The sequence below is a fragment of the Wasmannia auropunctata genome, unplaced genomic scaffold (assembly GCF_000956235.1).
Source record: "Wasmannia auropunctata unplaced genomic scaffold, wasmannia.A_1.0 LD335897.1, whole genome shotgun sequence".
Taxonomy (NCBI): Eukaryota; Metazoa; Arthropoda; class Insecta; order Hymenoptera; family Formicidae; genus Wasmannia; species Wasmannia auropunctata.
Genome location: NW_012026993.1, coordinates 28,980 through 45,224, shown reverse-complemented (window position 1 = coordinate 45,224; position 16,245 = coordinate 28,980). Strand labels below are relative to the sequence as shown.

The 16,245-nt window shown below is 34.6% G+C and overlaps 4 protein-coding genes across 6 annotated transcripts in view; 2 read left to right on the top strand and 2 right to left on the bottom strand.

The window, feature by feature from the left end:
- LOC105455583 (DEAD-box helicase Dbp80) overlaps nt 1-827 on the top strand; it is a gene marked incomplete at its 5' end in the record, with an annotated part of 5,034 nt that extends 4,207 nt beyond the window's left edge. Inside the window, one exon of the mRNA XM_011699011.1 lies at nt 460-827. Within this exon, the coding sequence (XP_011697313.1) occupies nt 460-713 (254 nt within the window). The remainder of the gene's footprint in view (nt 1-459) is intronic.
- Nucleotides 828-1,675: 848 nt separating this feature from the next.
- Nucleotides 1,676-6,713, bottom strand: LOC105455582 (60 kDa heat shock protein, mitochondrial-like). Of its 2 annotated transcripts, none has more exons than XM_011699009.1 (5): nt 6,522-6,713; nt 5,379-5,790; nt 4,025-4,611; nt 2,952-3,255; nt 1,676-2,867 (listed from the first exon to the last, which is right to left on the bottom strand). In XM_011699009.1, the coding sequence occupies exons 2-5, from the start codon at nt 5,788-5,790 to the stop codon at nt 2,449-2,451; spliced, it is 1,722 nt and encodes a 573-aa protein (XP_011697311.1). In that variant the 5' UTR covers nt 6,522-6,713; the 3' UTR covers nt 1,676-2,448. The 2 variants fall into 2 exon arrangements, with proteins under 2 accessions (XP_011697311.1, XP_011697312.1); XM_011699010.1 differs by lacking the exon at nt 6,522-6,713 and adding an exon at nt 6,125-6,491.
- A 2,935-nt stretch (nt 6,714-9,648) lies between these two features.
- Nucleotides 9,649-12,049, top strand: LOC105455581 (10 kDa heat shock protein, mitochondrial). 2 transcript variants are annotated; one of them, XM_011699008.1, is made up of 3 exons: nt 9,649-9,780; nt 11,346-11,513; nt 11,615-12,049. In XM_011699008.1, the coding sequence occupies exons 1-3, from the start codon at nt 9,778-9,780 to the stop codon at nt 11,756-11,758; spliced, it is 315 nt and encodes a 104-aa protein (XP_011697310.1). In that variant the 5' UTR covers nt 9,649-9,777; the 3' UTR covers nt 11,759-12,049. The 2 variants fall into 2 exon arrangements, with proteins under 2 accessions (XP_011697310.1, XP_011697309.1); XM_011699007.1 differs by lacking the exon at nt 9,649-9,780 and adding an exon at nt 10,111-10,226.
- A 414-nt stretch (nt 12,050-12,463) lies between these two features.
- LOC105455580 (something about silencing protein 10) lies at nt 12,464-14,860 on the bottom strand. The gene is made up of 4 exons (XM_011699006.1): nt 14,766-14,860; nt 13,932-14,488; nt 13,001-13,671; nt 12,464-12,632 (listed from the first exon to the last, which is right to left on the bottom strand). Exons 1-4 carry the CDS (start codon nt 14,780-14,782, stop codon nt 12,543-12,545), a joined length of 1,335 nt encoding a protein of 444 aa, XP_011697308.1. The 5' UTR covers nt 14,783-14,860; the 3' UTR covers nt 12,464-12,542.
- Nucleotides 14,861-16,245: the final 1,385 nt, after the last annotated feature.

Sequence of the window (16,245 nt, the reverse complement as noted above, 5' to 3'; positions counted from 1 at the left end):
TTTTTTTCTAATTCTGATAGCACGACTAATTAATTGTAAATAGTAATTATATAATTATATAATTAATTTTAATGTGATCTACATTTAACTTTTACAAAAGGAAAATCTTTTTAATTCTTTTTCTAAAGCTTTTCCTTAAGTAGAATTTATTATAATGACTCATGAAGTGCTTCAAAATGTTTCAGAATCAATATATTGGCTGTCTCGTTCTGCGTAAAAGTTAAAATGATGATAATTTAAATCTATAAAATAAAAATCATGAAAAATTAACTTATATTAAGCAAAATATAGATATTAAATAGATAGCTAAAAAAAAACAAAATTTTGAGAAAAAACGAGGCTTATGTTTTTTTTCTTAAAAAACGTATTTTATGAAAAAAAAAAACAATTTGGTTTTTTTTCTATTTACATCTCTAATTGTAATGATAACGTATTGATAACGTACAATATTTTTGACAGGTATCGATGTGGAACAGGTGACGATAGTGGTGAATTTCGATTTGCCGATGGATCAGAAGCGACAAGCCGATTGTGAGACATACTTGCATAGAATTGGCAGAACAGGACGATTTGGCAAGTCAGGGATTGCCATTAATTTAATTGACTCGGAGCACGCGATGCAGTTGTGCAAGGATATAGAAAGACATTTTGGCAAGAAGATTCATTATCTCGACGCGGAAGATGCGGATGAAATCGAAAAAATCGGAGCTTAAATAAAATAAGGCTTTTTATTATGGAAATGAATGTATCTTAGGCTTTAATATAATATTTTTTAAAGCGAACTTCTCTTTGTATTTTGAATATAAAATGAAATATTTCTTTTCCAACCGTGCAACTATTACGTAGTTATATATTAGAAAACCATTTTTCTTTTGTTTTATATTTCTTTCGCGGCTGTTTTATAATGCTTTCACTGAATCAAAATACGTAAATCAAAATTGGAGATATTTGTTTATGTTTACGTGAATTCAAGATTGGAAATATTTTTATGTTGCGTATGCCGAATATGCACGCATATGCATGTATACTGATCTCTATTCAGCTGCATTGAGATTCCGTTCGACTTTGAATTTCATTTCCTGAAAAAAATTGCGGAATTTTTTTTTATATAATTTTATTTATAGTCAAAAACGTACTTGATGTACATACTTAATGCTGTAAAATAATTTATGCAACAGGTTATGTTAAAAAAATTAAAGATATTTTATGTATGTGATCAATATGGGAAACAAACAAGAAAAAGAGCATAATACGTGAATATTTTTTTATTACATTTGTCCCCGTAAGTAACCGCGCGTAATGTGTGATTTGATCAGCGTAAATAATTTTAGTTTCAGAAAAGAGCTGTTTTGAAGCTCCATAAGCGTATTCTGAAAATATAAATGATGCGATATATTTACGATGATCGTGGTGGAATAGGCCTCGAATGAGATGGTAACAGCAGCAACTTTCTTTACATTGTGATTAAAGAAATTGTTTTTAGATATTTATACCTTCATTACGTTTCAGTGATTGTTTCAAGACAAATACGACACAATAATGTAATAATATATATATATATATATATATATCTATTCCAAATAAAACTTTTCTCTCTGTACTTATCGATATTCTTAATTCATTTATTCATTTATTATAATAGATCGTATGAAGTACGGCGATATGGAGAGTTAAATTGTAATTTAAACATACGTTTTTATTCAGACGGAAAATAAATTCAACAATTACAAAATTATGAAAGCATAAGTAATTAACCCTTTTCACAATTAATACGCACATTCATTTTTACATTTGCATCTTCGACGCGAATGAGACGACTATAAAAACTAGAAAGCTGTATAAAGTATTGAACAGTTTATTTTTGTAACTGGGTTTCGTGAAACACAATTTGGAATATCGGGAATACAAAATGATGGACAGAATAAATCGGTTTAAAAATTCTTATCGTGTAATCGATTGAATTGCCAATTCATCGCAATTCCACATTCTGTATAAACACGTTAACAAGTTCGTTTCTACGTAGTAACCGTTTCTTCCTTTTTACATTATTAAATGCATTTGTATTTGAAACATTCGTGCACGCGAGTACCGTGAGTTTATTGAATGAAATAAAAGCGAGCGATCTGCGCGTGGATTCATAACAATGTTTACAGATTCGCAAAACAAAACGAAGTCGGGGAGGGAAGGGAGGGAAACGGCGCGTTTCGTAACGACTTCACACTACACCAGTGGTAATCTTATCGCTCGTAATGCTTCAAAGTACAAATTATAGGAGAGACTGCGTACGGATATATCTCCCTCTATTCCGTTCGAACGGAATCGATGCTTGGAATCTAACTAATTGAACAATGTTGTGCGCGGCACACAATCGCGTATACATCATATACGAACCAGATCGTGACACACGGGCTGTCTTTTTTTTCTCTCAGTCTTCGTGCGTTTCTCTCTTTACATCATGCCGCCCATGCCGCCCATACCGCCCATTCCACCCATTCCACCCATACCGCCCATACCACCCATCGGCGGCTGCGACTCCTCCTTGGGTATCTCGGTGACGACAGCTTCCGCCGTCGTCAGCAACGACGCGACCCCGGCGGCGTCCGTGAGCGCCGTGCGTACGACCTTCGTGGGATCGATGATGCCCTTCTCGATCATGTCGACGTATTCGTTTCTCAGGGCGTCGTAACCGAGCTTGCCCTCGCTCACTTTGGCCACCACGACGCTGGCGTCGACGCCGGCGTTCTGCGCGATCTGCAGACATGGCATACGCAGGGCGTTCGCCACGATCTTGATCCCGGTCTCCTGATCGCCGTTCACGGCCTTGAGCTGCTCGAGCATCGGTATGCATCTCAGCAACGCGGTGCCACCTGCAAGAGAAGACGAAATGTTACGGTTTACACGTGTTGTACACACGCGGGAAAACGGGAGCTAGCGAAGATTCCAAGATTCACCTCCGGGAACGATTCCCTCCTCGACGGCGGCGCGAGTGGCGTTGAGCGCGTCGTGCACACGGTCTTTTTTCTCGTTAACCTCCACCTCGCTGCTGCCACCGACTCGCAGGACGGCGACGCCAGACGCTAACCTCGCCAAACGTTCCTGCAGCTTCTCCTTCTCGTAGTCGGACGTGGTGTTTTCGATTTGATCCCTGATCTGATCAGCTCTCCTATCGATATCGGCCTTCTTTCCCTTGCCTTTCAAAATGAGAGTGTCGTCCTTTGTAATAATGACCTCTCCCACCTGGCCCAAGTCGCTTAGCTAGGAAAAAAAAGTATTACGTTCATTATAATACTAAAGACATGTATTTTTGGTTCATAGAACAGTGCTTATTAAGCAAAAGATTCAGATTTACCATTCCCAGTCTTGCTATTTCATTATTTCGGTAGAACAGATATTTTTCTGTTATTATTGAGATTAAAATTTTTAACATAAACAAGATCAAAATTATTTATATATGAAGTCAACTTTTCAATTAAACTATTTCAACTGAAGTAACACGTGATCTATGGCTGAGAGCGATCGACTCGTAGTCGGTAGTTTTCGAATTCAATCATCTCATCTCACCTCATTCTCTATTTCATATGCCTTTTAGAGCAGAGCGGTGAATAGATTAAGTAGAAAAAACGAGATAAAAACAAAAAAAAAACAAAGATAGAAGTAACAAATGTAAATATGGTGAAATGTAAAAAGGAAGTAAAGCAATGTAAATAATGTAAAGTGTAAAAATGTAAAGGGGTAGAAATGTAATGCGAAAATGTAAAATGTGTTCAGTAAGAGAGGAGTAGAAGAGTAAGGAATAGAGTTAGGAAAGGTGTGGAAGATATTTTTTGTAAACCAAGTCCTTTTCTTGGCTAATTTATGTAAAGCTGAAGTGAATAAATTTCTATTCTATTCTATATGCCTTTTAGAGATTTATTGGAGAGTTGTGAAGAAATGTAATAGTGAATACTGTAAATGATGAGTAATTTTCGGAAACAATGAAATATGCACTCAAAAATTACTATCGGGTTGGACACTGATATTTTACCTGGACGTCTTCCAATTTGATAAGATTGGCGTCATCGCCGAACACAATGCCACCGGTGGATATCGCCATATCCTGAAGAGTGGCTTTCCTATTGTCACCGAAACCGGGGGCTTTGACCGCAACCACTTGCAGCCCGATTTTCAAACGGTTAACGACGAGGGTCGACAGCGCCTCGCCGTCCACATCCTCGGCGATTATGACGAGGGATTTGCGCTGCGAGTTCGCCAGTTCCAAAGCGGGTATGATGGTCTGAACGGTGGAGATCTTCTTCTCGCTGAAGAGAATGAGCGCGTCCTGGTACTCGACTTTGGCGCCTTTACTCGAGTTGATGAAGTACGGCGAGATGTAGCCTCTGTCGAACTTCAACCCCTCTATGACTTCCAACTCATCCGTGAGCGTTTTGCCGTCTTTCACGGTGATCACGCCTTCTTTCCCGACCTTCTTCATGGCGTCCGAGATCAGGTTGCCAATTGCTTGGTCGCCGTTGGCGGATATCGTTGCCACTTGGGCGATTTCCTCGGGCGTCGTGACAGGTTTGCTCAGCGTTTTCAATTCATCTTTGACTCTGTCCACCGCTAACATTACACCTACAAAACAACAGATTGTTTTAATATTATCTCTCGTAGAAATATTCATAATTCAGGGTTGGGTAAGTTAATATACATTTTTTTTACTAAGTTAAGTTAAAGTTAACAGTCTAAAACAGTTTAACTTAGTTAAGATACAAGTTAGTCCGTAATAAAATTGAGTTAAAAGTTAAGAAATAAAAAGTAATTGAAAAGTTAAAGTTAAATTGTTTTCATTTTATAATTTTAGGGTTTCTAAATAAAGTTTCTAAATAAGGTATACATTTGTTACACTTATTTCTGTCGAGCCGCGGAAAGAGGACCGATTTCGAAGGACTTCTTTCAACGTGATTTAATAAACAAGGTCTGCAGAAGGTCTGCAAACAGTAATTCCTTTCCGCGATCGGGCTATATTTATTATATTATTACAATAATTGCCTTAATGTGTGATCTCAATTTTGAGTTTGAAGACGCTAAGATACGTATTTTATTTTGGGTTTACAAGCACTAAAAATGATCTAACTTTGAGAAAGTTAGATCAAAAGTTAATAATTACCGATAAAATGTAACTAAATTAAGTTAAAAGTTAAGAGTCTAAAATGTACTAAGTTAAGTTAAATTTATTTAACTTTTTAACTTAACTTTTATCTTTTGAACTAGGCACTACCAAACATAGACTACTCTCTTGATTTATCTCATAGCTTAGGTCAAAGTTCAACATTTCCTAAGACTTTCTGAGATTTTATATATATATATGAACTGTTTGTTGTATAAATTGACACACTCACCTCGTCTGATTTCAATGGGATTGGCACCTTTGCTGATCTTCTCGAATCCCTCTTTGGCTATCGCTCTAGCTAATATGGTCGCGGTTGTCGTGCCATCTCCAGCCTCCTCATTGGTATTGTTAGCTACATCCTGCACCAACTTGGCTCCGATATTCTGAAACTTGTCCTTCAGCTCGATGCCCTTCGCCACGGTCACGCCGTCCTTCGTGATCTTTGGGCTTCCCCAGCTCTGCTCCAGAATAACGTTACGTCCTTTAGGGCCCATCGTGACGGCGACGGCGTCTGCAAGAATATCCACGCCTTGCAGCATCAGGGCACGAACCTCCGGCCCAAAACGTACGTCTTTGGCATAAGTGCGCACCTGCAGCTGGCGCAGGGCGGCTCCTCTCAACAGGGTAGGTAGTCTATGCATCTGTAAAAATATATATATATATATTGTTACATTACTTAAAGATATAAAGACGTTGTATACATTACTCAAAGATAAATTATCCTTTAGTAATGCATACTTAATCCTAAAAATAACGTCTGATGCAATCGTCAAACATTCTTTCAGTTCTTTCCTTCGATTCAAAGGAAAAAATTCATTTAACTTTTAAAGCATATCTAAGAACAAATAATAATTAAGAAATAGAAATAAATAATTAACGGCAAGTACACATCCTACTCCGAATCTTGTGAATAATAAAATGCAAGAAATTATAAAAATTCTAGGTTTAGCTCTTTCATCATTCCCTAAACGTTACTTGTAAATACGAATATTTCGCAATTTAATGTCTCGTTGGGAATACTGAAAAATTCGCGTGAGAGCGGTTTATCACGGAGTTGATGATCCTCGATAGTGAGCTCTCTGGAACGTGGTTATGTAAAGTCCCGCGTGGCGCGGCGATTAAAGGTTAACATTCAGCGGGAGAAATTATCGCGGGATTTGACTGAAAATCACTCGCTCAACCGGCTTAACAGCGTACTCTCTCGCGCGCGAATTATTTGTACAGAAGAGAAGAAGCTATCCCGCGGATGCTCGCGAAGATCACGTGCGAAGATATCCTCCGGCCGGGCCGGCTAAAAAACTTCGCCCCGGCGAGGTTTCTCGAATTTTCCGGAAGAAACACGTGGCGCAGATTCGCGGCTCGATTGCTTCACCTTGGATCCTCGAGGGAGATTTTTTTAGACGAGACGATCGACAGTGCCGGCAGTCGGGAGCTGTGCGAGCTGAAGATCGACACGGCGTGATCGAACGTTGTCCTCACAGATAGAAGACGAGTGAAACGAGAACTGAGAAGAAGAATGTGCGATATCACATGGGTGCTGCAATGGGGACAGGGGAGGCGGAGAGATTTTTCACGCGTGCGCGGCGGTAGTTCTCAGTAGCGTATAGATTGAGGCACACCACAGGTGTATTTTTATAAATTTTATATTCAAGATCATTTTAAGTCCGGTCGGTGGCTCCAAATGAAAATATTCTTAATCTCATAATATTTTTAACAATTTTTCATATGTTTAACGTCCGCATATAAATACTTACATTTAAGTTAAAATGTACGTATGTACAAAATGCTTGCTTTTCGTGAGTCATACTTTGTAGAATTTAATTTTAGAATTCTTGTAATTACTTAAGACTTACTTAGAAAACTTTAAAGATATGTCAGAAACTTATTAAAAAAGAAACCGCGATACATTTTCTTCATATGTTATTATATATAATATTTATATATATATATATATTTTTTTTTATATTTATATATTAATATATATTATATAATAAAAAACATAAATATTAATGTATACATATGGCACATTTTAATATATGTAATAAATTTTATTTTTATTTTGAGATACATATTTTTATAACATCATACTCAATATATTTTACATATGTATTATTGATATGAATATAATAATAAACACTAAAATTGCACCCCAAAAATTTTCTGCTGGATATTTTCAAGCACGAGTCTGTCGGATCAGTCCCGTGGTTTGCTACGCGTGTGGTAAGTATATTTGAACGGCGGGGGAAATGCCTCCGTTGTACCGTCGTTGAATGGGTGATCTTCCCTCTCCAATCCCTCCTTCTTTTCGTCTCTTGTCGAACACTACAGACTTGTTAAATTGTTAACCTTAACCGCAACATTTAATTTCAAATAGAAATAATATAGCATTCGGTATAAATTAATTTCACGTCGTATATGGAAAATTATCAGGGACAAGAGCAGAAGCGATTTTCTTCGGGGTCTAATTGGAGATTCGATTTCATCAGTTCTACGCAGCGCGGTGAAGTTGCCGCGTGGCGCGTGTTCCAGAAAGTACGATGATTCCGTGTGTGATGCAATCGGCCGGCCGCTGACGATCACATCTTTTTTTTTTACGTCCCTTCTTCCATTATCGCGTCGCTGCGGAGTATAACGATTTCTTCGCGAGGATACATGTAAAAGCAGTTAGTTGAATTTACAATTTCGGCTAAGTTCATTCAGAATGCGGGAGAATTTGTTTATCGATATCGTAGGATATACCACGTACATACGTGGAGTCGTTAAATGTCTTTAAACATTCGAATGTATGCTTTGATACGAGTGTAAATTCATGTGTCAAGGGCACTTATTAATCCCATCGGAAGAGACGATAGCGTTCTGCGTTGCGATTATCATGCCCTTTATTTTGTCACGACTAAACATATAGACTTATCATTATTTTCACGTGTTGCAAAATTTGAATTCAATAAAGAAAAAAAAGGAAGATGTCGAGTATTTGATTCTTAAGGTCACACGTACAAAACTTAGTTGTAATCATAATAAGCAGTGTGGCGAAAACAAGGGGGGGAGAAGCGAAGGGGGCGATCGCCCCTCCCCCAGAGCTTTTCAAACAAACTTCGTACATATATTGAAAAAAGTCAGTTTTAAATGAATTGAGAAAAAAAATTATTAGAGATTATTCGAGACTAAATAACGTTTACTCAATTTTTTTTTTAATAATAAAAAATATTAAAAATAACATTTACGACAATAATAACTAAATATTCACATTAATTTTGTCTTACCGCCCCTCTCTCACCAGAACAACTCTCGCTGGATTCGTCACTGATCATATAAGGCCGTAAGCAAAACGAGTCATGATCAAAATTGTGATCTTGCATTTTAGAATGTTTGATTGTGATTAGTCAATATATGCTTACGAATTTACGGTTACGATTAAAATTTTTGTACGTATAATGATGGTCTTCACTATTTAGTTTTATCTTATCTTTGTTATCTCGTGCTGTAATTTACAACGTTATCGACGCCTCGATGGAAAGTGTATGACGCATCTATAATTTTTTTTTAAAAGAATACATAATTCACCATTGTATAGTTTACACTAATACATATATATTGGTGACGAAGCTTGTCGATATCGATTTCTGCAACTTTTTTAATTGATAAAATAAATCCTAATTCAAACAGAAAAAATTAAATTTAATGCCATGTTTGTTAAAGTGATATATCAAATTTAAGATTATAATTAATTCTTGCAGCAAAATGTATGACACTGTTTCAGTGCTATAAACTTCCCATCCTATAAAGATTAATAAATTATTTTGCAAATTAATAACCATTATATATATTATATGGAAATTGTAATATTATAACTTCTCATATCTCGTATATATTTTTAAGAATTTTGTATATTTTAAATTTATAAAGAGTTGTAAAAAAACCACACAGTGTACGCATCTTAAATTTCTTCCAATTTTACAAGTTTTTATAAACAATTATAGACCGAGGAAATTCTTAAAATATTTCAGAATTCACACATAAAAAGAATTCTAGAAAAAATGCAGACTTTCTCTGCAGCATTAAACAAAATGTTAAAAGTTATTAAATTATATTAGAAATTGCAAGAGATTCTGAAATTTACGTAGAAATTCTGAAAAATTATGTAAAGGAAATCTAAGAAAATTTTTCACCAGGAATATCTAAATGCATATGTATAACTTATATATTTACGAGTACATTGTAAGAAAAATTTTGTGGACCGAGTAAGAGTATAAAGTGTGAAAATAAGAGTTTAATCGGTGCTCTCGCGAGTCTCCACACTTATATGTTACGTAATTGCTCGCGATCCTTTCGTGCTTTTCCTAGCCATAATAATCGATGCGATACACGGACTACACGCCGGAGCACGTTGGCGCGGTATGACGGAGGAGTGGGGGAGAGGGGGTGCGAAGAGGGTGTTAGCAACCACGGGGCACGGAGCGGAACCTTCGAGAATATCGTGGCGCGCGCGCGTGCGCACATCGCTCCGTCTCGTCTCGCCGCCGCAGTTTAAGGTTTAGAGGTTACACAACGTGCACGAGTTCTCGAGCGTGCGTACGCTGCCGGTTTCGCACTTCGACCGATTCGGTGATTGCGAGGGAATTGCGACCATGGTGAGTTATATATACTGAATTTCTCACTGGACTCAACATGAGAAAAAGTAGGCAGCGAGAATTCCTTCTTTTCCGTGGGAAAAATCCGCGTGGCGCGGGCATGCCGTTTCGGGGTTACTTTCCGATAACCCTCGGAAACGGCATCTCGGCACCCGTGCGACGACGCGTATCCACGCCTATTCGCTCACATGCCGCTGCATGTGCTTATCTCCGAGGATCGCGTTCGAGAACGTGTCGAGAGAAATATATGTATTTGCGCCGTTTCTCATCGCGGTCGTCGACCGGTTCGCGGCGAATCGCATTTGTTTGTGAATTCGTCGAGATAGAGAAGTAATCGGAGTATCTCGACTGCAGCTATATTACTTGTATTCTTGCCGTTCGCTCGTATTCGCAGTTAACTTAATTAAAAAACTTAATCTCCACGTGAGAAATAATCAAACATGCAGGTATCTCGATAACTTTTGCCATTGGAGAAATTCCATTGGTAACTTTCATCATCCTTTTTTCCGTCAAATTTTGGTATTTTCTCAAATTCACAAAAAAAAATGGAGATGATGGTTAAAGACACAAATCAGTCTAATTAAATTTAATCGCAAATTTTGTTAATTTAATTAATAAGTTAATTACTTTTTAATTAATAAGTTAACTGAGTCACAATTGATTTAATTTAAATGAACTTGTTAAAATTTAGTTAATTCAATTTTAATGAAGTCAAAATTGACAAATTAATTGATCTGCAATCGTATTACAAATGTTTTGTAACTTTTATTAAGTTAACTGAGTCAACATTGATTTAATTTAAATGAGCTTGTTATGCAAGTATCTCGCTAACTTTTGCTATTAGAGAAATTCCATTGGTAACTTTCATCATCACTTCTTTTTCTGTTTAATTTTGATTTTCTCAAATTCATAAAAAAAATATGGAGATGATGGTTAATATACAAATCAGTGTGGTCTAATTAAATTTAATCTCAAATTTTATAAATTAAATTAAATTAACTGAGTCAAAATTGATTTAATTTAAAAGAACTTATTAAAATTTAGTTAATTAAATTTTAATGAAGTAAAAATTGACAAATTAATTATCCCTGCAGTCGTATTACTTGTATTCTTGTTGTTCGATCATATATTCGCAGTTAACTTAATTAAAAAGCTTAATCTCCACGTGAGAAATAATCAAATATGCAGGTATGTCGCTAACTTTTGCCATTAGAGAAATTCCGTTGGTAACTATCATCTTTTTTTCTGTCAAATTTTAGTATTTTCTCAAATCTATGAAAAAAATATGGTTAACACACAAATTAGTGTGGTATAATTAAATTTAATCATAAATTTTGTAAATTTAATTAAGTTGACTGAGTCAAAATTGATTTAATTTAAATGACCTTGTTAAAATTTAGTTAATTAAATTTTCATGAAGTCAAAATTGACTAACAGATTAATTATCTCGATGTTCTTGATATATTATCAAGAAGTTGAGATATATATATACATATATATATATATATCATACATACATACATACAGAATATCAATAATTACAATAAATGTCTATGTATTTTTAGGCTGCTGCCAATGCTGTGAAGAGGCTGATTCCTCTCTTCGACAGAGTCCTTATACAAAGAGCCGAGGCAATTACCAAAACAAAAGGTGGTATTGTACTCCCCGAGAAAGCACAAGCGAAAGTCCTGCGAGGCACGGTTATAGCCACAGGTCCTGGAGCGAGAAACGATGTATGTACATGGAATATCGTCTTCATATATATATTTTTTCTAAATATTTTTTCCTCTGAATTATCTGTTAATAATTATATTATCTTTCCCTTTGTCATCAGAAAGGAGAGCATATGCCTTTAAGCATTAAGATTGGAGATGTTGTATTACTTCCTGAATATGGCGGCACGAAAGTTGAACTTGACGACAACAAGGAGTACCATCTGTTCCGCGAGTCGGATATATTAGCCAAAGTAGAGGTTTAAACACGTTGACTTTAAATTACGTTTTTCAGTTTTGTAAATGCTATAAGTTGTTTTCCTAGAACCTCATGAACTGGCAGCAAAAACTATGTACACACAGGAGTTACATATATATAATTGAAAGTTACCTAATTAACTTGATCAAAAGACCTAATTTTTTCTGTTGCTGCTAAAATGCCATTGTTTCTTACTGTACATACAATTTTCTGATAAAATAAAGCATTTATCTATTGTATTTATGTTATCGTTGATTAACACTGTTCGATAAAAAATAAACTTGACTTTTGAATGCAAGAACTAAAGTAATCATTTCCTATTTTTTTGGACGCTAAGTACAATCTTTTACCAAGTTAATTTATCATTTTTATTCAAGGATAGAAAGTTCTAACAATATATACTTATAATTTTGATTGGAATAAAACTTCTTCAAAATACAATACAATAAAACATGCCAAAATACATTAAAATAGTCCCTTTTTTGCTATTTTAATCGCAAATTTTTCAGAATTATGCCGCGGGCGTGACAAATAATTTGGCAAACAGGATTACATTAGGCGTCTAAAATGCAATGGAAAATGATTATTTTCGTTTATGTGCATTAATTTTGTTGAACAACATAATTTTTAGACAGAATTTGGAAGTCTATTTTTTGTAGTGCTAAAACGATCAATTTTAGAAATTCTACATTAATAAGAAATTAATATCCAATTAGAGCACACAAATAAACATACATCATATATTCGGAAAAAATATTCACATGATTTATGTCGTACAAAAAATCTTTCGATTATTTTAATTTAATGCCTTTCTTCACGCCTGCTTTGATACCAGAGATCTCTCCTGAATAACGAGTCAATTCCTTTCTCACTTCTCTCACCTGGAAAAAAATTTTTTTTAAGTTTCGCATAAAACATTTCCAAGAGGTCTTGCATGTGTAGATAACAATAAACGTTTAACCCTCCGTGCACCAGGAAAAAATCATGCCGAACCATGTGGGGTATCTAATACCCCATGTTATTACACTTTACTTTTATACTAATTTAATACAATAATTTCGACTGTCATAATTCTTGTTCACTAAGATATAAGAATAAAACAAAATAATAAGCTCATTAATCTTTTGAAACAAGAAAATAAAAATAATACTATTTCTTACGAACTAAATTTAGGCAGTTTAATTTTCCTGAGGTATGTCGCACGCCACCTAGCGCATAGAGGGGGTTAATCTTTGTGCTCCATACGTACCGCGCCCTTTCTGCGAATCTTGGCTTTACGATATTTGTTTCTATGCTTCACCCGCGGATTGCGCAGCTCCTTTTTGCGATACGGCGTGAGACCTCTGTTCTTCGCCATTTGATACGTTATTGCTCTCTTCGCCTCTTCCTCGTTCATATGCAGAATGTCGTTATTTTTCTCATCAGTTACAAATTTGCCATCGTACTTCTCGTCATCTAGATCCTCATCCATGCTCGTTTCTTCATCCATACTGTCGGACAACAATCGCTTCTCTCGCATTACCGTTTCTTTTTTGCCGGACAGCTTCTTAGTCAAGCCAGCAAATCTCGGAGTTTTCTTCTTACTACTTTGCAGCTGAGAACCGTCCGATATGCTGTAAAGAGGCCTGCCCTCCTTAACTGCTCTCAGTATCTCTGTTACCTGCTCCAACAAGTCTCCCTGTTCCGACTGCAATTCGTCGAGCAGCTGACGGTATTGCTCCAGACGCTTCACAACTGGATGCGATTTTATCGGCAGCTCCTTGATCCTCAGCATTAAGCAAAACGAGATGTTTGTACAATAATTTAACATGACCTCGTACTTGGTTCTGATGAAGGTTACCGCATTGCATTCGGGACACGTTCCATCCTTGACCAATTCAAGGAATGGTGCCAAAACATCCTTTGCTTCTGTCATGCATTCTGCAATAAAAACGATTATTTATTTAATAATAATAAATACTTTTAATGCTGTTAATGTCGTTAACGTTTTCGTTTATAAAATGGTACATAAAAAAAATATAATTTTTATTTATGAGACCAAAAGAAGTATGAAATCTGGAGCTTTGTTCAAAATGTGTCAAAAATAGAAATTCCAATTAATCGCTATATTATAAATATAATTAGCAATAAATTAATAATAAATGATAAAGAGCATGCCTTTAATATCGTTAGATAAGTACCTTTAAAAGTATTGACCAAGATCATAAAAGATTCCTTGTCAGACACCTGTTTGCTGTCCTCTTGAACAACTTTGCTGTCCTCTATGATTTGAGTTGCTTTATTTTTAATTAAATTCGAAACATCAAGAGCCAAATGCTGTCCCATTGATCTTAAATGCAGCCTTTTTCCTTCCTGCTCCTCCATTTCTGCATTGGCCAAGTCTTTTTGAGGTGCCGAGGCATAATCTGTATATTTAAAGTCTGACGAGTAAAAAGCTTTTGTTTTGCTGCCCCAAGCCCTATCGTTCGGCAAATCGTCATCCTCCTGCATCCCTTCGATGTCAGATTCCATCGAATCTTGCCGATCATCTTCCTCCTCCTCGCTGCCATCTCGCAGCCCATAAACTTCGTCGTCACTATCGAAATTTTCAGTGGTCCGCTGCTTCCGTACTTTCTCCAGCAATTTCTTCTCAGTCTCTGTATATTCTTCTTCCGAATCGGTCACAGCATTCATATCCACGTCCTCGATATCGTCTTCCACATCATCAATGTCCTCATTATTGAGAGGCTTTCTTGTTCTAACATGGAGAGAAATAATTTAAAGTTATTATTTTCATAAAATAACACAGGAAAAACATGCAATCAAAAAGTATCTAAAGTATCTTGACATGTAAAACTTTAAAAATGTTAATATTATAAAAAAATAAAATTTATCTACTTGTTCTATACTTGGAGGAGTTGACTTAATTAATATCGTACTCGACATTTATTATTAGAAGTTATATCAAATTTTGTCAAAGATTATAGTTATCTTTTCTTAGTTTAATTGATTTAATACATTTTTTTAGCTGTTACCTTTTTTTTCGAACCATATTTACGAGTAAATATAATAGTGCTTCGAAGAAATGTAAATAGTTCTCACATGTTGTATTTACAACTTAACCTTAAAATAACTTAACCAGAAATTAGTCATAAGCAAGAAGTGCAATCGTAACGTAAGATTAGAGACCCTCAATCAGAGTCAAGCCATACGATATCCAATTTTGATTGGTCTTCAAGATTGGATCTATTCCCGCTCATATTTGAATTACTAACCTTAGATTTTTAATCACTAACCTTACCATTAACATAAGCGTTAATATTTCAGCACTACAAATAAAAATAAATGTTGTGGAAGAAATGAATATTGTAATCATTTTATGTACAACATTAAAATAATATATATAATAAGAAATTCCTTACATTTAATGTTTATTTTATGATAAGGATTAATAAAATAAAATCAATTTAAAGAAAAGTAAACATAAAATATAAATTTAAATATTTTTTATATAATTGTTTGTATTAATTACAATGCTTTTTGTATTAAAATTTTAAATCATACAATATTAATTATATTTGTCTTATATATTGCATAACTTGTATGAAAATATTATATAACACATTAATAAAAATACTTTTTGCATCATAAAAAAATTAAAACAATATGCACAGATAGTTTTGCGTAACGCATAACTTCAACAAAAATAAAATAAAGTACATTTTATCATAAAAGAATTAAGAAAACATAGCATATATATAGTTACAGATTTACTGTCATAAATATTTGATTACGTACAGTGCTTTTTTTATTATAAATTCTTAATCTAAATACTACAAATTTTCTTATAATTTTTAAATATATGTCATGACAATTCAAAATATGACTAGCATAAACTTTTGCAAATTGTGTACTTAAAAATAATTTCCAATTAACGTTTTGAAAATCATTAAAAAATTTGCTATAATAGCAAAACATTTGTTCTAATGTTATAAACATTTTAAATGTGTTGATGTTAACAAAACATAAAGAATTTGTAGTGTAACATTTTAATTGTATACATATTTTATAAATGAAAAACGCAATGGAATTGGCGATTTTATCGATTATATACATTTATTGCATGTACGTGTACATGTTTTAATAATAGATGTTATATAATGTTATACTCCAATTTAAAATATTCTTTTTTATACTGTTATCTCTTTAATTTTTTGTGGTTATATTTTTCTTTCTATATTGTAACCTACCAAAACTCTTTTTTTTTTTTTAAAAGAAAAAGGTTACGCCACGTATATAAAAAAGTATCATACGTTACATCCTTCCTAAACCAAAAATATTATTTTAACAAATAAAAATTGTCCAAAAACAAGTTACCAAAAAGTAGTGAGATCTCACCAAAATTCTTTTTTTAAAAAAAAGAAAAAGATTACGCCAAGTATATAAAAAAGTATCGTACGTTACATCCTTCCTAAACCAAAAATATTATTTTAACAAAAGATCGGAAGAGCACAC